General features: G+C 51.7%; 2 protein-coding genes across 4 annotated transcripts in view; both read left to right on the forward strand.

Annotated features, from left to right (window-relative positions):
• Window positions 1-11,948, forward strand: part of Snrnp70 (small nuclear ribonucleoprotein U1 subunit 70) — an 18,638-nt gene extending 6,690 nt beyond the window's left edge. Inside the window, exons 5-10 of the mRNA XM_021656628.2 lie at window positions 1,663-1,727; window positions 1,846-1,908; window positions 5,441-5,522; window positions 8,487-8,588; window positions 10,967-11,054; window positions 11,132-11,948. Of these exons, the coding sequence (XP_021512303.1) occupies window positions 1,663-1,727; window positions 1,846-1,908; window positions 5,441-5,522; window positions 8,487-8,588; window positions 10,967-11,054; window positions 11,132-11,804 (1,073 nt within the window). The 3' untranslated portion in view covers window positions 11,805-11,948. The remainder of the gene's footprint in view (window positions 1-1,662; window positions 1,728-1,845; window positions 1,909-5,440; window positions 5,523-8,486; window positions 8,589-10,966; window positions 11,055-11,131) is intronic.
• A 5,985-nt stretch (window positions 11,949-17,933) lies between these two features.
• Lin7b (lin-7 homolog B, crumbs cell polarity complex component) lies at window positions 17,934-20,588 on the forward strand. Of its 3 annotated transcripts, none has more exons than XR_009590552.1 (6): window positions 17,934-18,043; window positions 18,303-18,421; window positions 18,574-18,645; window positions 19,171-19,380; window positions 20,032-20,218; window positions 20,487-20,588. XR_009590552.1 is itself a non-coding variant. In XM_060379294.1 (6 exons), exons 1-5 carry the CDS (start codon window positions 18,007-18,009, stop codon window positions 20,220-20,222), a joined length of 606 nt encoding a protein of 201 aa, XP_060235277.1. In that variant the 5' UTR covers window positions 17,934-18,006; the 3' UTR covers window positions 20,223-20,270; window positions 20,487-20,588. The 3 variants fall into 3 exon arrangements, 2 of the variants coding, with proteins under 2 accessions (XP_060235277.1, XP_021512312.1); XM_060379294.1 differs by having other exon boundaries at window positions 20,055-20,270; XM_021656637.2 differs by having other exon boundaries at window positions 20,055-20,218.
• Window positions 20,589-21,103: the final 515 nt, after the last annotated feature.

The raw sequence follows: 21,103 nt of genomic DNA on the forward strand, positions 1-21,103 counted from the left end.
CAATCATGTTAGGTCCCATGTTGGTAATTGAAGCAGGCTCATGAGTGTGCATTGTGCTGTCCAAAACAGAGCAGACAAAATGGAGCAGGTGCAGTAGGGGCTGTTTATGCTCATTAACTGTAGAAGCTTGCTTTGTCCTGTCAGAAGACACCTGTTCAAGGAAACTGTCCCTTTGCTGAACACTTGATGTCCTTCATGTGACTTCTACATGCAGCAGGACATAGGTTTAGCAGAACATAGGTTATTCCAATTTTCAGGATGAAAAAGTAGTGGCTTGTCAACGTATCTGATAAAGTTTTCTAGCTCTGAGGTTTCCTGTGGGCCAGTTCTTTTCCAGGGCTCTGACCAGTGAGTGCTGAGTATAGACGCAAATCTGCCTCACGTGCACTAAGAAGTAGGTACTGGTGTTACTTGCTATCTCTCAGGTAATGAGTTCCTTCAGAAAGGAGACTGATTTGGTGGCGTGGGTTTCTGCTGTTAGTCACTCATCAACCCTTGTGATAAGCAGGAACTATAGGTATCTTGCGCAGAGGTGTGTCCTAGCTGCCCTTCAGGCAATCTCTCTTCTCAGTTGGTTTCCATCCACCCTGCAGGCAGCGCTCAATACTCATTGCACACCTCACCAGGTGTTTGGAGGTGTGTGCCCATTTTTACCTTTGGCCGTGTTGTCTTAGCAGCCTGTTTATATGGTGCTATTCTCTATAGAATCCAAGGCTTTGTGTGTGTGTTCTCCTAATGAGCTATATACCTGGCCCCTCTGTAAATGTTGTGTTTCTCGGATCCTTTTGCCTCAAAAAGCAACATTTATTTAAAGAGAATTGAAAAGGGGACATACCTATCTCTTTTTCTTCACTCCCAGTTCTCTGCCCTAGGAATGAACCCTGGCTAGGGTCAGATAGAAGGACAGTTCTTGGGATGAGATTGAGATCATGTCTTTAGTGGAGGTGTAGTTGAAAGTCTTTTATCTATCTGTCTGTCTGTATTTTTTTTTTAAGATTTATTTGTTGTTTATACAACATTCTGCCTGCACAAGATCTTACTGGAGATGGTTATGAGCTACCATGTGGTTGCTGGGAATTGAACTCAGAACCTTTGGAAGAACAGTGAGTGTTCTTAACTGCTGTACCATCTCTCCAGCCTTGTCTGGAATTTTGAGACAGGATTTTTGTGTGTAGCCTGGGCTGTCCTGGACTCACTCTGTAGACTAGGCTGGCCTTGAATTCACAGAGATCCAACTACCTCTACCTCCCAGGTGCTGGAATTAGAGGCGTGTGCCACCACACCCAGCTAAAGATAGGAACAGATTTTGAAGCCAGCCTGGTCTATGGAAAGTAATGCTGGAAAAAAAAAATTAAAATAAAGATCTCGGCCCTTCTCAGGATCATAGCTATTTGGAAGAATAGTTGGCATGCTTGTGATGGCCTTTGAGCCAGAAAGCAGGGGTACCTCTGTCTTCACTGGTGGCCTGGGGTTAGGGGAAGTCATCACACTTTAGCGAAACCAGACCTGAAACAGTGTGTACTCAAGCTTGCCAAGTGACTGTGAGCTTCTCTTTTAAAGAGGGGCCTGCCTAGGTTCCATCCTCAAGTCCTCGGCCTCTGCCTATCACTCTTACACCAAAGACTCTGCACTGTGCACTTAAAAGATTTTCTCCGTTTACAGGGGACCCTCACAATGATCCCAATGCTCAGGGCGATGCCTTCAAGACTCTGTTCGTGGCTAGAGTGGTAAGTGCCTAGCTCCTGCCCTGGGAACTCTAGGCTGCTCAGAACTCAAAGTCCTGGGTGGCTCAAGGGCTTTGGAACAGTGCACTTCTCACATTTAACTTAACCTTGTCTCCTGTAGAACTATGACACGACAGAATCTAAGCTTCGGAGAGAATTTGAGGTGTATGGACCCATCAAAAGAGTAAGTAGTTTGGAATGAAGGGTTGAATTGCAGGTACTTGTAGGAGGGAGCAGTAGCTTGAAGAGAGGAAGAATGCTGGGTTTCCAGCCCAGGCATAGTTTATATCTTTTCTGGGCCTGGGTTTATTTCCTTTAGTGTAGCTTTACTATCAGAAGTAACGTTGGAAGTGGCGAGTCCTTGTTTGTTTAGAGACAGGGCAGGGTTCCGGCCCACTAGAGTTAGTCTGGGTTTAGGTGGCTTGTTTTTTACATTTTGTTTTTGAGGCAGTCTCATGAATTTAAGCCTGGCCTTAAGATTACTATAACTTTTTGGATGGTCATCAACTACCAGTCCTTCTGTCTTCGCTGCCCAAGACCTTCTTTTTTTAGTTTTTTCCCTTCTGCCCCAGGACTAGGGCTTAAGCCTATGGTAGCAGTATGTATACTAAGCAAGCATTGTACCCGAAACTATATCCCCAGCCCTCATGTCACTGCTGCTTTATTTATTTATTCTTTATTTAAAAATATTTTATGTATATGAGTGTCCTTTTTCCTACTTGTTTATAAGTGTACTATATTAGTGCCTGGTGTCCAAGGAGGCCAGAGAGGTTGCTAGAGCTAGGACAGGGTTACATAGGGTTGTAAGCCGCCATGTGGCTGCTGGGAACGAAGGGCAGGTCTTCTGCAAGAGCATCAAGTGCTCTTACCATTGAGCCATTTCTTACATTTATTTTAAATTTTGTTTCTTAGGTTTCTTAAAGGCTTATTTTATTTGCCTGAGCGTACACTTACTCATGTGAGTGCAGTGCCATGGAGGCCAGAGGGGGACATTGGATTCCCTGGATCTGGAACTACACATGGTTGTGAGCTGCCATGTAGATGTTAGGACCCAAACTCGGGTCCTCTGCATTATTACATTGGGGAAGGAGGGTAGGGTTGGCATATTGGGAGATAAAAGGACAACTTGGGAGGTGGATTTTATTCCACAGTGATCTAGAGATGAAACTCAGCCATCTCACTGGCTCTTAGCTTTAAGATTGGCCCACATAGTCCAGACCAGCCTTGAGTTCATTATGTAGAGGGTGGTCTTAAATTTTGATCCTTTTGTCTGCCTCCGAAGTGCTGGTATGACAGGTGTGTACCACCACAATAATGTTTTTGCAGTGCTGGGGATTGAACGTGGCTTCAGCATGCTAGGTAATTGCTCTACTAATTAAGCCACATCCCCAGCCCCTTTCCAAGTGGCTTTATTAATTTATTTGTTAAGAGAGGGTATCACTCTATTCCAAATAGGCTTTTTTTTTTTTTTTTTTTAAGATGTGCATTTTGAGCTGGGCATGGTGTTATGTGCCTTTAATCCCAGCACTCAGGGAGTCAGAGGCAAGTGAATTTCTGTGGGTTTGAGGCCAGCTTGGTCTACAAATGGAGTCCAGGACACCCAACACTACACAGAGAAAGCCTGTCTTGAACACTCCCTCCCTCCCCCCCAAAAAAAATGTGTTTTGAGCTGGATCCCAGCACTCAGGGAGACAGAGCCAGGCCAGTCTCTGTGACTTCAAAGCCATTCTATGAAGCGAGTCTAGGACAGCCAGGGTTAAACAGATAAGCCCTGTCTTGAGGGGGAAAAATGTATATTTTGCCTTCATGTATGTATACCAAGTGTGCACAGCAGTACCCTCGATCTGGAACTGGAGTTATGGGCTGCTGTTAGCTGTCCTGCAGGTAATAGTTGGTTTCAGCAAGAGCAGTAAGTGCTCTTAACTCCTGAGGAGCCATTTATCCAGCCCTTCCCACTTCTGTTTTACTTTAAATGTCTTGCTAAGTTGTCCAAACTGGCCTTGAACTTGCCATGTAGCTAAGGAAAACTTGTTAATTTCATACAATCTGCAGATACTATTGGTACAAGGCAGAGGTGTGCCAAAGATAGGATGTGTTCTATGGCCCTCGATCTGAGGTGTCTGGTGTCTGACAAGAAATACGTGTCAGAGGTAGTGCCACATGCCTTTAATCCCAGCATTCTGGAGATAGAGACCGGTGGATCTCTTGAACTCTATGTCAGCCTGGTCTATATACCAAATTCAGGCCAGCCAAGGTTAGTAAAATCTCTAAAAGCAAAGGTGAGAGAGCGCGCTAATGAGGGGGAAAGAGTTAGAAGGGATCTAGGGAAAAGCACGCTACTTGGTTATCCATTACCAAACGGTGAGTCCTGAGAACATGCGCAGGCAGTGTGTACAGACTGAGCAGGTTGATGTAGGGATGCACAAGTACACACATGTATGTGCCGACAGCTAAAAGTTTAAGAGGCCATGAATTTGAAAGAGCACGGGAGGGTTTGGAGGGAAGAGATAAAATTATTGAAATAGAAGGTATTGGACAGAAAAGAAAACATGCCAACTTTAAGTGTGGTGGCTTATAGCCATCATCCCATTCCTAGAAAGACTGTGGCAGTAAGATTTCATAAGGTTGAGACTAGCCTGAGCTACAGAGTGAGCTCTGTACAGAAACAAGGCAAGAAAGAGCTGCTATGCAAAGCTTTTACATAAAACCTAATTAACTCCTCTGTGTCTTATTTTCCTCTGCTGGGAGACAAAGTAAGACCTGGTGCTCATGGTGGACACAAGCTGCTTAGCCTAGGGCAAGGCATTGGATGGGTCCTCTGGCCTGTTCCTGATTCCTTGGTCTCAGGAACTGGTTTCCCCCTCACACTCCCAAGGCCTGATGGAACCTGGCACTGACAAGCCAGCTTGGAATTTCAGTTGGCTTTTGAAGATGGCAGGTTGTAGAGTTAAAAGGATTCCTGAGCAAGCTTAGGACCATGTCCACACATGTGTGGACAGGTACTACTGTGCATAGAAGACCAGTCATTCTTTGGGAACCCGATCAAATACTGCTAACTTCCAGAAGTCTTACTATTTTACCCTACCTCCTATGTCCCAGCATTTCTTTCTGAATCCTGGTTCTCTCTGCTCAAGTGTCCTGTGTATGGAGACAGGGCCCAGAAGCTTCGGCTTGACCTTACATGACCTTACAGTGTGGCCATGTGCTCCCTCATCCCTGTTCTGTCCTGCAGAAGGCTCTTAAGTGCTTTGGGTCCTTTAGGCTCCTGCCTTCCCATATGCTGGACCTAGTCTGCACATGCCCTTCTTGCCATGGTTGTCGGCAGACTCCTGTTGCCCCAGTTCTACATGGACTATCTATAGAGGCCCTATATGCTCAACAAAGTGTTCATTCCTCATCCTCAGCTGGCTTTGTGGCCTCATCTGAGGATCTCCACCATCAGAATGTTGAGTTTTCGTTGAGCTGTATGTACAGCCTTGTCCAGCCTGCTTTTGAAGACCTCGGCCTCCTACGTGTTGCCTCTCTGCCCCTCTGGTTTCCAATCTGCTTTGGCTTTCAGTAGAGTGAAAGACTTCAGAGTCCCTTGGGACTTCTGAAGGACACATCTGTTATTGGTGTGTCCCCCCAGCTCAAGGCGTGTGTTACAAGTTGTGTTACGGGGTGGGTGGGGCAGCCCTTTAACTTGTGGGGCTGACTTCTGCCTGCCTGCCCTGCAGATTCACATGGTATACAGTAAGCGCTCTGGGAAACCCCGTGGTTATGCCTTCATCGAGTATGAGCATGAACGAGACATGCACTGTGAGTACTGTGCCTTTGCCCTTCCTTCTGACCCTCTTACCTCTGCTACCCGGCCTCTCCCCCGTCGTCTGTTCCCTCCCCTGCCGTACCTGACTTTAGCATTGTCTCTTCTCCCTCTGTTTCTGATATATCTTTTTTTGTTTTATATATACGTGTTTTTTAAAAATCAAAAACCAAATCCCCCACAACGTGTGTGTGAGCCCAGGGAGGTAAGTGTCTCACACGTTGAACCTCAGGGGCCAGGAGGGCACTGGGTGAGGTACGGGGCCAGCCGGAGGTGGGGGGTCGGATTTGGGGGATGCTTCTCCCCATTAGGCCCCCACTGGAGTTGGGGGCCACCAGGTTGAATGAGCTGGCCTTTGAACCAGCTCTCTTTTTTTCCCCCCAGTGGAACTGGGCTGGGCCACCCGACCCTCTACCTCCTCACCCCAACCCTACTCAGTTCTCATCAAGTAGTGATCTGGTGGGCATGTTTAGCACCCACAGCTACAAAGCCCCATTGAGGCTATGCGGCGTCCACTCGGGTAGGGCTGGGTGGGTGGGGGTGGGCAGGGCTGCGGCGTGTCCAGGGGCCGCCGTATTAATTGACTGTTCTTATTGTCACTGCAGCCACCACGCAGCTGGCTTGCAGCTGATGCTTACGCTCCCCTTACAACACCTCAGTGTATGGTTGGTATAAGGGTTTGTATCATGGGTAAGATCACAGCACCGCACACCAGCCCAGCTTAGCCAGGCAGCTTAGGAGCAGCGAGGCTTCCCCTCCCGCCCCAGGCTCCCTTCACCCACAGCCCTTACCTCATTGGGTGCCCTCCACCCCTCTTGCCCCCATCCACATGCTCTCTGGTAATCTCACTGATCCCAAGGGGAAGGGTGGACCTCGGTAGGAGAGGCACTGGCCTCCAACCATAGTCGGGCTCCACCCAGCTCCTGACACCTAGGTCATATTGGCAATCTAATGCTGGGGTGTCCTGGGACCAGGGCTCTATGTGGAGCCCTTCAGCCCGACCCTCCCTGCCCTTTGACTTCTGTGGAGTTGTTACCATAGTGGTCTTGGAGTCTCTGGCTTCTAGCTCGGGGTACTGTGTCCCTCCTGTCTTCCTTGGTGTGGTGGGAGCCTCCTGAGAAGGCAACTGTGATGTTCAGTGCCTGAGCTCCCCAAAGTGCATGGATTGGGATTCTGGGTATGGGAGGGATGAACAGGCCATAAACAACTGAAAGTGTGGTAGTTCTTACTAAACTGTACAGAGGCAAAAGAGAGGGAAAGCGAGAGAAGCCTAGACTTACACAATTACATGGTCTTCTTGCTGTTCTCTGGGTTGGACCTCTCCTGGGGTGTGGGATGGGGAACCTGAGCAGGGTTCCTGTACTTGACTGACCTCAGTCCTCAAGTTCCGTCCCCTCTCACTCTGCTCTGGGGTTAGGGGCCAAATGGCCCCTCCTGGAGCATGGGAAGTACTTTTTCCTGGATACCAGGTGTGTCCCCAGTGTACCAGCCTCAGAGCTGCTGCCATTAGTGGTGTGGGTGGTTGAATGGAATTGGAGGTGGAAAGCCTGACCCCAGTACTGAGGGTTGGGCCTGTGCCTAGTAGAGTGTGACTGTTTGAGGTAGTGGTGAGGCAGCAGGTGCTTTGAGGCCTTGAGTTGAGGCCTGCTGTTTAAGTTCAAGCAGGATAGATAGACCTAAGGCTCCCGGCCCAGGCTCAGGTCATCCTCTGGGAGGCTCTGAGGCTCCCTTACTTCCTTCATCGACTTGTCTCTAGGTGATGTAGGAATGTAGTCTCTCCTCAGGGCTCCCTGTAGCTTTAGCTGCCCCAATGGTGGTGGGTGTGGGGTCTGTGTGAGTGTTCAGGTAAGCTTGGGGTCTCCAGGTAAGCAGTCCCGTGTCCCACTCCCACCCCACCCCCGGGAAGCCCGCCTCCTCGCCAGGCCCCCAGGAGTTGCCGGGCCCCCCCCATCCCGCTCGGTTTGGACACCCGCAAGGCCGGCATCGGTAAATGGCACCTTTTTCTCTTCCTCTGGTTGTTATTGGGGGGGGAGTGGGCAGGGGTGGGCCAGGGTATTGTGGTTGGTGAGCATAGTCCCTTAGGCCAGGGCTGGGTCCTGGACAGGGACTTTTTGGCCTTTTTAACAGCCCTGCCTGGACTCTGGGCCTCCCTACTATGTCCTATGCTCCTCAACTTCCGTGAGGGCTCAGGCGGGGCTGCATTCCCTGCTGGCCATTGAGCTCGGCTTGGAGGACAGAGCTGGCCAGGCTAGGTGGTGGCAGGGTCAGTCGGCTCAGGTAAGGCAGGGATTTTGAGTAGCACGGCACATGTCCCTCTGGGTCTAGCCAGGGTCCTTGGAGGCCCCTGGGAGCTCAGCACCCACCTCTATCCCTGCCAGTTCCTGAAGGTCTTTCCACTACTGTGCATTTCTGTTCTGATGTCTGTTTCCTCACATTGACCTCCCCTGTGAAAACACACAGAAAAAGAAAACTGGTGTGGTCTGGGTGTGGAGGGGCCCACTGGGCCTTCTGCCTCAGCATGGTGTCTAGGGTGCATGCCTGGGTGTAGAGGGGCCTAGCAGGCCTCCTGCCCAGCATGGTGTCTAGGGTGCATGCCTGGGTGTGGAGGAGCCCTCCCCACAGCAGAGGCCAGCATTCAGCTAACCTCCAGTTTCTTTGCAGCAACTTTGGCCGCCCTGGCAGGAGGGGGCTGCTCCATCATGTGGGAGCTGGGGGTAGTCAGGGTGGATGTTTTGCCCCCCAATAGCAGTTGGGGGTGCCAAAAAGGAAATCAGGCACTGGATGGAGCAGGCCCTTCAGGGTGGGGAGAGGGCTGTCTGGCTGTTGGTTGCCTGGCTGACTGGTGGGAGTGTGAGTGTATGTGTGCAGGTGGGGTTTGAGGGGCAGGGATGCTCTTGTGTCGAGCCTTGTCTGACTAGAGGACCTTCTGGGGAATTCCCCCTCCCCCACATCTGTTGCAGCCGCTTACAAGCACGCAGATGGCAAGAAGATAGATGGCAGGAGGGTCCTCGTGGATGTGGAGAGGGGCCGCACTGTGAAAGGCTGGAGGCCCCGGCGGCTGGGTGAGTACATTCTGCCCTCTGGGTGCCTGGGCCTGTGTTCAGTCATGCCAATTCATATGCCAGCTTGTCATCTTCATGGCTTTAGACATGGTGCACACACAGACACTTACACATGAGTACCCAAGCATGCTCTGGTCTTTCTGGATGAGTGACCAGTAGCAGCTATTATGCAGTAGGAGTAACTTCAGCACTGACCTCAGCCGTCTATGCCCCGTGTGGAGTACAGGCTGGGTTTGAGGGTGTCGTTCACTGCCTCTAGCTTTGCTCTTGCTCACTGAATGGCTTCTTCAGTCACTCCTTGCTGAGTCAGCAGCCTAGTATGTGGCTTCATATCTGGAGCAAGAGAACAGCAGCCTGTCTGTGTTCTGACCTTGCATCTGTCCACTCGCTGCCTTTCTAGTTGTTTGTTCTCTCCATCAGGGTTATTACTGTGGCAAGTCTAGAAATACATATGAGGAAAGGAAGAGCCTACTGATGCAGGGCTCTGTGTCAGTCCCAAAGCTTATGGTGTCGATGTGTCCTCACCAAGAGGACCTTGAGACTGGACTTCGATTGTGCTCCTCTGTCTGTGAACAGGCATCAGTCTTTGCTGATTGTTCATCTGACACACCAGCATTAGGCCTGCCTGGGTTTGGGTCTTGTGTGCCAGGTATCCCTTTGTCTTGGGCTGCATGGCTTTGCTTTCCCCTGTGCACCTATGCTGAGTTGAACTAGCACCCCAACCCTTAAGGGCCTCCAGTTCTTAGGAAAGTGGCAGGTTTTTGAGGCCATCTGCTGCTCTGGGAGATGCCTAAAGTTTCAAGAACAAGCCAGTTGTCCTCTGTACAGACTTGCGGATAATGTGATTGTGTGAGCCTTCTTCACTCAGATGGGCAGACATGCAGCTTTGTGCAGCACTGTCTGCATGCGGTGCTGCATGGCAGTATTTGTTATCTGTGTGTTTCTGAGACAGGGTCTTCAACTGTGAAGCCCAGGATGGCCTCAAGCTTATGGTGATCCTTCTGCCTCAGTTTTTAAAGAACCAGATGTTTGTTTTAACTCAGTTTTTGAGGTTTCAGGCTGGTTTAACTAGCTCTGTTGCTTTTGGACTCACAGCAGGACAGATATGAAGAGTGGTGGAGGGAAGCAGCTTACCTCAAATTTGCAGAAAGCAAGTATTTCTTCTGAAAGATGTTGTTGACATCTTTTTGTGTTGATGTGATCCAGTAGCCGGAAGCCTGGGTCCTGCATTGCGTTAGTCCAACTTGTTACCTATGCCTGGCGTGTGGCTGACTTTCTTTTTGCCTGTGTTCCTGTGTGAAACGCGCCCCCATCTCACTAGACCTTCAGTTGGGTGATACAGGAAACTACAGGAATGTGGTATTCTCAGCCGTAACCCTTCCTTGCCAAGTCACTGGGGCAAGTGGCTCCCCATCTGAAACTCCTTCGTGCTCTTGGTGAGGTGCACACCACCTTTCTTGACCAGGTGTTGAATCTGTGCAAGTTTAGCAAGGTCCCTCATTTTGTGGCACATCAGAATCTGAAGGGATATAGTGGTGGTTTCCTTGAACAGTTGGTGAGGTGCTGGTGGCCTGTAACACTGGAGAGGGATACAGTGTGGTGAGCAGGGCAGGATCTGAGTTGGTGCTTCGAGACTGACAGGGAAGTAGAAAGTCCAGAGACACGGAGAGCAAGCCTACTCCAAGGAAGGTAAATGTAAGGTTCATGGCTATTGTGGGAAGCAAGAGGGCTGCTGAGGAGCTCGGGGGTTAAGAGCACTTCCGCTGCCTGCGCTTCCATGGGTCCTGAGTTCAATTCTCAATAACCACATGGTGGCTCATGACCGTCTGTAATGAGATTTGGTGCTCTCTTCTGGCGTGCAGGCAGAACACTGTATACATAATAAATTATTATTATTTTATTTAAGGCAGCTGAGGCGGCTGGAAATGTAGGGTATGGTGCCCTGGGAAACCTGAGTGTGGCAGGCCATCCAGGTTTTCTTTTCTTCTTTTTTTAGAGAGAGGATCTCTCTAGCCTTGGCTGAAGCTCATTGTGTAGACCAGGCTGGTCTCATACTCATATATGATTTACCTGCCTCTGTCTCCCAAGTACAGGAGACACCCAGCCTCTTTCAGCTTTTCTATAGGTTCACACTTTGGACTTTGTGCTCAAAGTACAAAGTGGTACTGCACTAGCCTAGAGGTGAGCCTCAGGTGAGCTTGACTGGCTTGAGGCAAGAAGGTTCTTATTAGGTATTCCCCAGCTCTAGCACTTTGTAAAAGCCTTGCGTGAAAAACATGGCTGTCCTGTGGGGTTTTGTCAGCTGTTTAGGCACCTCAAAAGTTATGCCATTTGTATCCTGTTCACACTGAATCAATGTTCCTTTGCTTGGCCCATAGGAGGTGGCCTTGGTGGTACCAGAAGAGGAGGGGCAGATGTGAATATTAGGCATTCCGGCCGAGATGACACTTCGCGATATGATGAGAGGTAAGATTGGGCATCTGGTTTGTTGGGACAGAGCAGTGACAAGGGGTGCCCTGCCACACAGTGCTAACCTCATGTAGGCCGGGCCCCTCCCCACTTCCACACAGGGACCGGGACCGGGACCGCGAGCGGGAGCGCAGAGAAAGAAGCCGAGAGAGAGACAAGGAGAGAGAACGGAGACGCTCCCGCTCACGGGACCGGAGGAGGCGGTCCCGGAGTCGAGACAAGGATGAACGACGCCGGTCCAGGGAGAGGAGCAAGGACAAAGACCGAGACCGAAAGCGACGAAGCAGTCGGAGCCGGGAGCGAGCACGAAGGGAGCGGGAGCGAAAAGAGGAGCTTCGAGGTGGTGGAGGAGGAGGTGGTGGCGGCGGTGGCGGTGGAGACATGGCTGAACCCTCTGAAGCTGGTGATGCAGCTCCTGATGACGGGCCTCCTGGAGAGCTTGGTCCTGATGGGCCTGATGGCCCAGAGGAGAAGGGCCGGGATCGAGACCGGGAGCGACGTCGGAGTCACCGGAGCGAGAGGGAACGTCGTCGGGACCGAGACCGGGATCGGGATCGAGAGCACAAACGGGGGGAGAGGGGCAGTGAGCGGGGCAGGGATGAGGCCCGGGGTGGGGGTGGCGGTGGTCAGGACAATGGGTTGGAAGGGCTAGGCAGTGATGGTCGAGACATGTACATGGAAGCAGAGGGTGGCGATGGGTACATGGCCCCAGAGAATGGATATTTGATGGAGGCAGCGCCCGAATGAAGAGGCCTCCTGTGTTGTGGACATGCTCCTACCTTGCTGTCTGCCTTCCTAGCCTTTCCACCTTGGCTTGCCTTCTGAGGGTAGAGTTTTTTTGTTCTGGTCCCTTGGATTTAAAAATAAAATTGATTTCCTGTTGATAGTGGACACCTGGTGTCTTACTGCACTTGCTGTCTTCCCAAAAGGTTCTCTCTTCATACTGTCCAGCCCAACTTCGTGAACTGTTTCTAGTGCACATTATGACCTGAAATAGAGGCTGTTCTCCTGGCCACCAAAGCTGCTTAACAGGTGACATAGGGAAGCCCTGGCCCTCATAACACGGTGCTTGTCAAAGCGATAGACCAGGCCAGGATGGGACAGACCTGTGCTCAGGAAGCATGCCTGGTTATCAAGTTTGCTAACGAAGCAGCCATCAGCAGTTGAGATCCACATATTTCTGGATGGAGTCAAAGCTGGGAGAGCTTTGAGCCTGCTGAGCCCTGAGGAAGTGGTGGCTAGCCTGGCACAGCCCTGAAGAAAGGCTGAGAGCTGTCCATTTAGTTCTGACTGACAGTACTCCAGTCTGCTGCTCAAGGCCCAGTCTTTACTTATAGCCGAGAATGCTACCAGAGAGCTGAGAAACACGTGCAGCAGGAGACCACAGGTAGCTGTCCTGGAAGAAAACTACTCCCGTCCCTGTGCGTTGCCTAGGGCTTGCAGGTAGGCTTGTGGTTTTGCTCCGAGCGGCTTCCTGCGGAAAGTTTGGGGCAAGGAAAACTTATGAAAGGCATTGGAGGATCACTAGGGAGGCATGACACCTTTGTACTCAGGTTGATAAGGCTGGAGCATAATATGGCCTTCACAGGCTCATGTCACATTTGACATTTGTCTCCAACTGCTGGAGCCATTTGGGGAGATTTTGTGGGATTTCAGACATAGGACTCAGAGGAAATAGGTCAGTAGGGGTAGGTTCTTCGGGGTGTGGGGTTGTGTAGTGCTGTTCCCTAATTATCTCGAGGTGAGAGTGAGTGCCACTAGCAGGCTCCTGCTAAGTGTAAGGGAGCAGGTGACTGGACCAGGACCTCTGAAATGGTGAATGAGGATCAAGTTGTGTACGCCAGTTGGGGTCTTTTTCTGGGAAAATAGTTTTTAAGGTGTCTGTGGAATAGAGACTGGGGCGGGCAGACCAAATGTCCAAGCCCTTCTTGGTAAACAGGTGCGTCGTGCGTCGGGGTCTTTTGTTTGCTTGCTCCTCACCCTCCCTGCTAGGCAGCGCCTCTCTTTGTGTCGCCCTGGGCGTCCTGGAGCTCAGGGATCGCCTGCCTCTGCCGCCCAAGTGCTGGGATAAAAGGAGTGCAGCCACCATGCCCGTCTTCATAGGGATTTCACAGATGTAAAGAGCCTTCCTCAAAAGATTTTTGTGCAGGTTGTGACATAACCTATTTTTAGGGACGTCAGCACTGTCCTTCCCCTCACAACTTTAACAGTGTTATATTTTGTGGGTTATCATGGTGTTTGCCTATCATTCTTCCTAGAGGTAAATAGCCACAGCTTCGAAAGAGTTATATAATGGCCTGGAGAGATGGTTCCATGGTTAAGAGCACTGGCTGCTCTTCCAGACGACCTGAGTGCAATTCTAAGCACCCATATGGTACCTCACTACCGTCTGTAACTCCAGGTCCAAGGGAGTTGGACACAGACATAGGTGCGGTACACATAAAATAAAAATAGAAAGTGAGCGCCTGTAACTGGCCCATAAGAGTACCTCACCAGGATGAAGTGAGATCTCAGTAAACACAGTCAGGGAATCCTCCTAACCACTTGCCTACCCCCATGGCAAGGTGGCCACTAGGAGACAAGGCTAGGAAGACAAAAAGGAAAAAAATAGGATTTAGGCCGTCAGTATTCAACATCTCAAAAAGTACTAGGCATGATAGGAAGGGTGTTTGGGATACAAAGAACAATAGACGTTTCAGGGCCATTGAGGTTAAGCTAAAGCAGGGAAGATAATTACCGAATCTTCCCAGCACTCAGGCAGAGGCAAGGCAGATTACTGTGAGTGTTGAGGCCAGCCTGATCTACAAAGCCAATCCAAGACAGCCAAGGCTATACAGAGAAACTCTGTCTCCAAAAACAAAAACAAGCCTGAGGTTGACAATTTAAATTGTCCTTGTTTTTTGTGCCGATCTCCATGTACCAGCTCATTGTACAATATCCACCTGCCCGTTTCCACCTCCTGAGTGCTGGGGTTCAAGTCAGGTGCCGCCACACCCAACCCTAAAGTGGATAATTTTATAAATGAGTGGGGCATGAGTTGGAAGCCAGCCTGGTCTCCACAGTGAGTTCCAGGATAGCTGGGGCTACACGGAAAAACCCTGTCTCAGGTAATTTGGTGGATGGATTTTGGAATTAGTGGTTAAGATACCTGTCCTACTTAAGGTTTCTATTGTGAAGAAACAGCATGACCACAGCAGCTCTTAGTTTAGAGGGTTAGCCCATTGTCATCATGCAGGTAGACTGGTAGCTGAGAGTTCTGTCTGGATCTGCAGGCATCAGGAAGAGGGAATGAGCTGAATTGGGCATGTATGGCTTGAGCATCTGAGACCTCAAAGCCCATCCCATAGTGACCTCCTTCAACAAGGCCCCTCCTCTTCAGAGAGCCACTCCTATAGGCCTAACAAACCGCGGTGCCAAAACACATAAACACTGGAAATTCCAGAAGAGATGGACTTTGACAAACTGAATCAAAGCTCCTCTTGGCTTTGGAATTGAGTAATGTGAAGGATTCAAGAGAATCAGTTCTAGGCAGGTGTGCCTTTAATCCCAGTACTCAGGAGGCAGAGGTGGGTAAATCTCTTGAATTCAAGTCCAGTCTGGTCTACAGAGTTCCAGGACAGCCAGGACTACACAGAGAATCCCTGTCTTGAAATAGGGGTTGGGGAAAAATCAGTTCAAAAGAGAAAGTAGAGGTGTATCACAGGATGGCAGTTTCTAGAGAAGTTGGTCCAGACTAGCAAGAGGACTGAATTTTTCAACTTTGGGAATTATAAAAATGACATTAAAACCAGTTATAGTATGTAGGGAAGATCATGAATTCAAAGCCAGCTGGGACAAGCAAGTCACTGCCTTTAAAAAAAATTGGCTGTTGTATTTGAGACTTGGAAAGAAGTTAAGAATATGGGGGAAAGAAGAGAAGTTTGTAAAACACTAAGAAAGCAAGGACCTTTTGAAATAGCATCTCAGAACACAGCTTGTAAGGATATCCTCAACATCACATGGATTAAACCAATAACTGTTAACATCTAGGAATTCACAGGACTGCACTGACCTCCATGTGTGTGAGGTGGTGACTAGGCCAGTAAACAGACGTGATGTTTGATACAGGACCAACTTGCAGTATCTGTGGGCTTGCTTCCAGAGAGGACAAAGGGGTATGTGGTGGTCATGCCCCACCCCGCTCCCGTTTTGAGACAGGGTCTCACTGTATAGCTCTGCTTGGCTTGGAACTTCATATACAGGCCAGGTTGGCCTCTACCTCCCTAGTGCTTAGATCACAGACCCAGTTTATGGGGTGCTTGATAGAACCTAGGGCTTTGTACATTCTTGACAGGCTCTCTACCAACTGAGCTACACCCGCAGCTCCATTGCGCAGAGTTTTAAAAAAATGTTCTAAATTATGTGCATTCTTTGATGTCTGTTTACAGGTGCCCTGGGAGAGCAGAGCTGTCAGATCCCCTGGAGCTGGGGTTAGAGGTGACTGAGTCACCTAATGTGGGAACATAGCTAGGGTTCTCAGCAAGAGCGGGTGCACTGCATTCTCCCTCCATCCTCATTTCCAGAGATTCTAAGGCAAAAGCCTCAACACTATCCGCCCCACAGGCTAGGCTCACCACATGGTGAAGAGCAGAGGGACTTTTCACAGGACTGGGCAGAGGGACAAGAGGCCCAGTGACTCCATGTCTGCTTCTGGAGCACTAACATAAGGTTTATGGTTACAGGATTAAGTAGTCCTGGCCAAGGTGTGGGCCAGCCCATAATACCTCCATCATTTTCTTGGCCCTAGTCTGTTCTGATAAGTCCTTTTGTTGTTTTTGTTTGTTAGGTTGGTTGGTTTTTGGTTTTTCAAGACAGGGTTTCTCTGTAGCCCTGGCTGTCCTAGACCAGTCTAGCCTTGAACTCACAAGAGATCTGCCTGCCTCTCCCTCCCTGAGTGCTGAGATATAGGCACAGGACACAGGTGTGCACCACCACACGAGGCCCTTGATTAAGTCCTTACTGTGTCCTTCATCTGTCCACTGTTGAGAATGGAACATGCCGTCAGGGCTCATCTCCCTATCTGGGGGATGTCTGCCCGTTGAAATTTTGCTCTTCCTGGGACTCAAGGTGGCTTAAAAGGTTAAGAATGACAATCTCTGTGTCTCAGCCAAAGACAGGAAGGCAGAAGCTAAGCTTCCATGCTGCTATCATTACCTTGTAGTCCCTAGTGAGGAGTCACTCCCTGACAAAAGCCTCTGAAGCTAGTGCCTGGGTGGTTTGGGTTGCTGCTGTTGAAGCCAGGCCTGGGGGCTCAGTCACTCCAAGGAAGATCATTCCAAGGTCAAGGGCATCTTGGGCTATCTGATAGGAAAGTTAGGAAAGGCACAGTGAATGGTGCTTTTTGTCACTGAGACTGCTTCAGCTGAGAGGTCTGTGGTGGGGAAACCACCTCTCTGACCTTGAACACGCCCTTTTCTGACCACACATTCCATCCAGCTAAAGCAGAGTCCTGTGACCCAGCAACCACCAACAGCATCCCCTCTCACTAACCACCCTCTAAAACAAGCAGCTCCTCATGCCTCCCCACCTAGGGTTCCTCCCAGCTTCCCCTGTTCTTTGTATCTTTGCTCCTGCATTCCTGTCCCCTCTGGCAGCATCTTCTGACCTTGGGTTCCCAGGCCTTTCAGACATTATAGGCTCAAGGGTTGGGGTCCCCACCCCACCACCTCTGCCACCCTGTAGAGCTTCTGTAGCCTAAGCTGGTCCTCCTGCCTCCAGAGTGTGAGATTCCAGATAAGTACCATTGCCCTGGGGTTGTGCAATGCTACAGACTGAACCCAGGGCCTTCGCTTGCTAGGCTAGTACTCTTTGTAGAGCCATGTCCCCAGCCCAGCCACAGGCTCTTCAAATTGAAAATATCTGCCAGCATTCCCACATGGCCACCATCAGAACAAATGGTGACCTGTACACCTCAGTACTCCCCACTGCACCTCAACACAAGCAGGCTGTTCCCCAGCCTCCGCCTCCTGAAACATCCTCTTCGGCAGTCCCCAGAGATCTTCACATACACAGTTGACCATCCTGTCACTCTTGATTTAGATAGAGACACAAATCCAAAGTGCAAATGACAACACAAGACCACTTGTTCTGCTGTCATGACCTCTCAGCCTCTTGGGCTGTCTGGGTAACTGCTGAGGTGACCTAAGCCTTGTAGCCCTTATCTCCCAGGCCTCTCTAGAAAATGTAAAGGTCTCTGCTCAGATCAGTTTCTCTCTCTCTCTCTCTCTCTCTCTCTCTCTCTCTCTCTCTCTCGTCTCTGTGTGTTGTGGCAGGGTCTCATGGAGGTCGCAATGTAACCGAGGGTGACCTTGAACACTGTTCTGACCTGTAATCTGGGATTACAGGCTTGCACCACCACCCTTGATTCATGCAGGCAGAGCCCAGAATCTCGTGCGCTAGGTGAGCACCCTACCAGATGAGTTACATCTTCAGCTTTAAGTTTTATTTTTCCGATTACTTGAGACAGGTTCTTGGTACTTATCCGGGGCTTCCAAGTCTCAGTAATTCTCTTTCCTAGGCCCCTGGAGTCTTGAGAAACCACGCCCCTCTGGAGATGAGGGGAAAGTGCCGAAAGGGCACAGACCTGCTGTAGGGAGCAAGGCAGACACACAAAGCTGTAACAGAAAATCGCAACCAGAACAGACCCATGACGGGCCGATGGTAGTGACTTGGGGTCACCCTGAGTCAGGCGTGCAGCAGACCAAGGTCTCTTAAGAGTTCCGGAGTGGGCGGGACGCTGCGCAGCACCACCTCCCCGTCGGCGGTGAGGGCTGGGCCTCCGACTCGGTTGCCGGTCCTATGGGCGGGGCCTTACGCCGCACCTCCTCCTAGCCGGTACCTGGTGGGCGGGGCCTTGCGTTGCACCTCCTCCTCCCTGGCGCCTGGGCGGGTAGCTCGCCTTGGCCGCGTTATGGCTGCGCTGGTGGAGCCGCTGGGGCTGGAGCGGGGTAAGCGCTCCGAGGGTCCAGTCCGTCTTCTAGGCTCTGTCGGGCCGCAACAGGCCTGGCGGATGTGGGGTCGGACGTAGCCAGGGTGGGCGGGGCTGGGTCTGCGGGCGTGGGAGGGTCCCGGGCAGAGCGCCCCACGAACATCCCACCCGGGGCTGGGGTCCGAGGGACCCGCGGGGCGCGTCGATTGCTCCCAGCCTGACCTCGGTCGCCCTTCCGGCCACCCGTGCGTGCCCTCTCGGTCCGCGCCGCGTTGCAGACGTGTCCCGGGCTGTGGAGCTGCTGGAGCGGCTGCAACGCAGCGGAGAGCTGCCCCCGCAGAAGCTGCAGGCCCTGCAGCGGGTCCTGCAGAGCCGCTTCTGCTCCGCCATCCGCGAGGTGAGCGCCCTGGAACTGTGTGAGTTGTAGTTTTCTTGCGCTCCGCGGCTGGGGTGGGAGGCGGGGCGGCGACGGGCGAGCAGACGAGGACACCCGTGTCCAGGGCTGTGGAGCAGCAGCTCCCTGACCTTACTCCGTCCCCCACCTCCCAGGTGTATGAGCAGCTCTATGACACACTGGACATAACTGGCAGTGCCGAGGTGCGGGCTCACGCCACCGCCAAGGTAGGCTCCGGTCCCAGCAGCAGTGGGTGCCCTCCCAAGGCTGGCTGTTCCTGGTCCTCCTTTACATCTGCGCAACTCTGTTCCACCCTATGAAAATTTATTTATAATGCCCTTTAAATAACTGCACATTTTTAAAAACTTGAATGCACATGAGATTCTCTCTAGCAACAGGCTTAGAAACTGGCCTTACTTTCCTGTTGGGGAGATGACCCTAAAAACGATCTGGTTGGATGTCGTGAACAGACACCTTTCTAAACCACAGTGCCTCACTCTTGCCTGCAGACTCAGTGCTGTACCAACCTCGTCGTCCTAACTCCCCCTAGGTGGGGCGCAGGTGCTAAATACTAAGGATACACCTGAGTGGAGACTTCTCCCTGGCTTGTGGAAGAAAGCAAGTGTTCCCTCAGGTCCCAGTCACTACAGGGTGGCTTCCTGTTGCGCTGTGACAGGATTTCCCTGCCTGACATTTGTGGCTGCCCTGGCCAGAGTGCCCTCCCTCATGTCAAGGCACCTTCTCTCCTCCAGGCCACAGTGGCTGCGTTCACAGCCAGCGAGGGCCATGCACATCCCAGGGTGGTGGAACTACCGAAGACCGACGAGGGTTTGGGCTTCAACATTATGGGCGGCAAAGAGCAGAACTCACCCATCTATATCTCTCGAGTTATCCCCGGAGGTGTGGCTGATCGCCATGGTGGCCTCAAGCGGGGAGACCAACTGCTGTCTGTGAATGGTGTGGTGAGTGGGGCTGAGTAGCGTCTGTATGGAAGCATTGGATGGTCTTATTCCTTCCACAGGGGCAGCCTTTGCAGACACCCCTGTGCGGTGCACTGCCGGCCCTCAAGACTTCAGCAAGCTAGGATACCTGTACAGTGTAGAAGATGGAAGCTTTTGCAGGAGGAACGTTTGGGTTGGATGGTGAAGGATGGTTAATTCTCCGGAGTAAGAGGTGGACCAGTGGTTCTGGCTGACAGCAGACAGGGCCCCTGAGATGAGGACAAAGACTGGCTCCTAGAGAAGTCTGGGCCACTAAGTATCCTGAAACCCCAGTGGTTAGAATCCAAGAAAGCACCACCAAGGACGTAGTTTGGCCAGAACAGCTGGGCTTTTATCCTTGGGCTGTGAAGGCAGGAGAGCAATAGGCTTAGGGGGTGTAGACAGACTTCTTTGGGACTCTGGGAGGACAAGGACAGGGTCAATGGCTTGGTTCACTGACCGGGGTCTCTAAGCTGTATTGGCATGGCTGCTTTTAGGGTGTGGGTTTGTATCTAAAGCTGGTGACCCACCAGGGGGTAGGAGGCCTTGGCAACTTGACCCTAGCGGCCATCTCACTATCCACTGGTCCCATGTCCTGGGTAGGGTGGTAAGGGCAGTGGTTTGGGCCAGCAGTCTGTGCGAGGCCTGCCCTGCAGAGCGTGGAAGGTGAACACCACGAAAAGGCGGTGGAACTCCTGAAGGCCGCCCAGGGCTCAGTGAAACTGGTGGTGCGCTACACACCGCGGGTGCTGGAGGAGATGGAAGCTCGCTTTGAGAAGATGCGCTCTGCGCGTAGGCGCCAGCAGCACCACAGCTACTCGTGAGCCCGCAGCCACCACCCTCCCCCTGCTGTCCCCAACCTCCCAAACCAGGCCAGTCATCCTAGGTGCCTTCAACCTTTATCCCTGGCTCTTCATTAGGGGCTTTCTGACCATGGTAGCCAAGGCCCTGGGACCCTCTGGCCCCCCCACTTCCAGAATCCCCGTGCCCACTTTTCTGAACTGTTGCTCTAGAACTCCACCCTTGAATATCTCATGCCCCACTGAGCCTCCCCTATGCCTAAAACTCCCCTCTTCGCATCCTCACAGGTCCTTGGAGTCTCGAGGCTGAAATCACAGAGCAGGACCCTCTTCCCCTGTACAGTACTATTTATTGTCACTGGCTCCTTATTTAAAGATCTTTAACCCTCACCGAGAGTCTGGTGTGTCTGTCGCGCAACCTGGAATAGTGTCTGTGGGGGAGGAGGAGGGTGAAGCAGAGGTTAAGAACGAGCTCTTTCCAGGATGGGTAGCATGATGGACACCGCTCATGCAGCTCTGAAGACGAAGGCTGGCCGGCTCCGCAGAGACTAGTCCGGCCCAAGGCTCCGTCCGAGTGTCAGGGCGCAGCACTGACGACCACTTTCCCCGACCCTTAAAGGCCAGGGCCTGGCAGGGTCGTCTGACCGGGAGTCCTGGAGCGCAGCAGGAGCCTGATCGCTGCCTCTGTAGGCAGGGCGGAGCGAACCATCCGCTGGGGGAGCCCTGCGGGCCGTGCCACCGTCTGCGTGGGAGTCGGGGGTGGCGGGGCGCATGCAGTTCCCCGGGCGGGCGCAGGGTGCGGAGTACCACGCACTCGCCAGCCAGCGGCCTCTTGCCTCACCTTCTAACCGAGCGCGTTCTTCCGGGAGCCGCCTGTGCCTTTGAAAAAAATCCCACCTCAAATG

The sequence above is a fragment of the Meriones unguiculatus genome, chromosome 1 (assembly GCF_030254825.1).
Source record: "Meriones unguiculatus strain TT.TT164.6M chromosome 1, Bangor_MerUng_6.1, whole genome shotgun sequence".
NCBI classification, from domain to species: Eukaryota; Metazoa; Chordata; class Mammalia; order Rodentia; family Muridae; genus Meriones; species Meriones unguiculatus.

Bases quoted from the DNA above. Each gene is read 5' to 3' on its own strand.
- Lin7b (XM_021656637.2), top strand. From the start codon at position 18,007: ATGGCTGCGCTGGTGGAGCCGCTGGGGCTGGAGCGGG. The intron at 18,044-18,302 runs GTAAGCGCTCCG...GCCGCGTTGCAG, and splicing joins GCCGCTGGGGCTGGAGCGGG to ACGTGTCCCGGGCTGTGGAG. The intron at 18,422-18,573 runs GTGAGCGCCCTG...CCCACCTCCCAG, and splicing joins TCTGCTCCGCCATCCGCGAG to GTGTATGAGCAGCTCTATGA.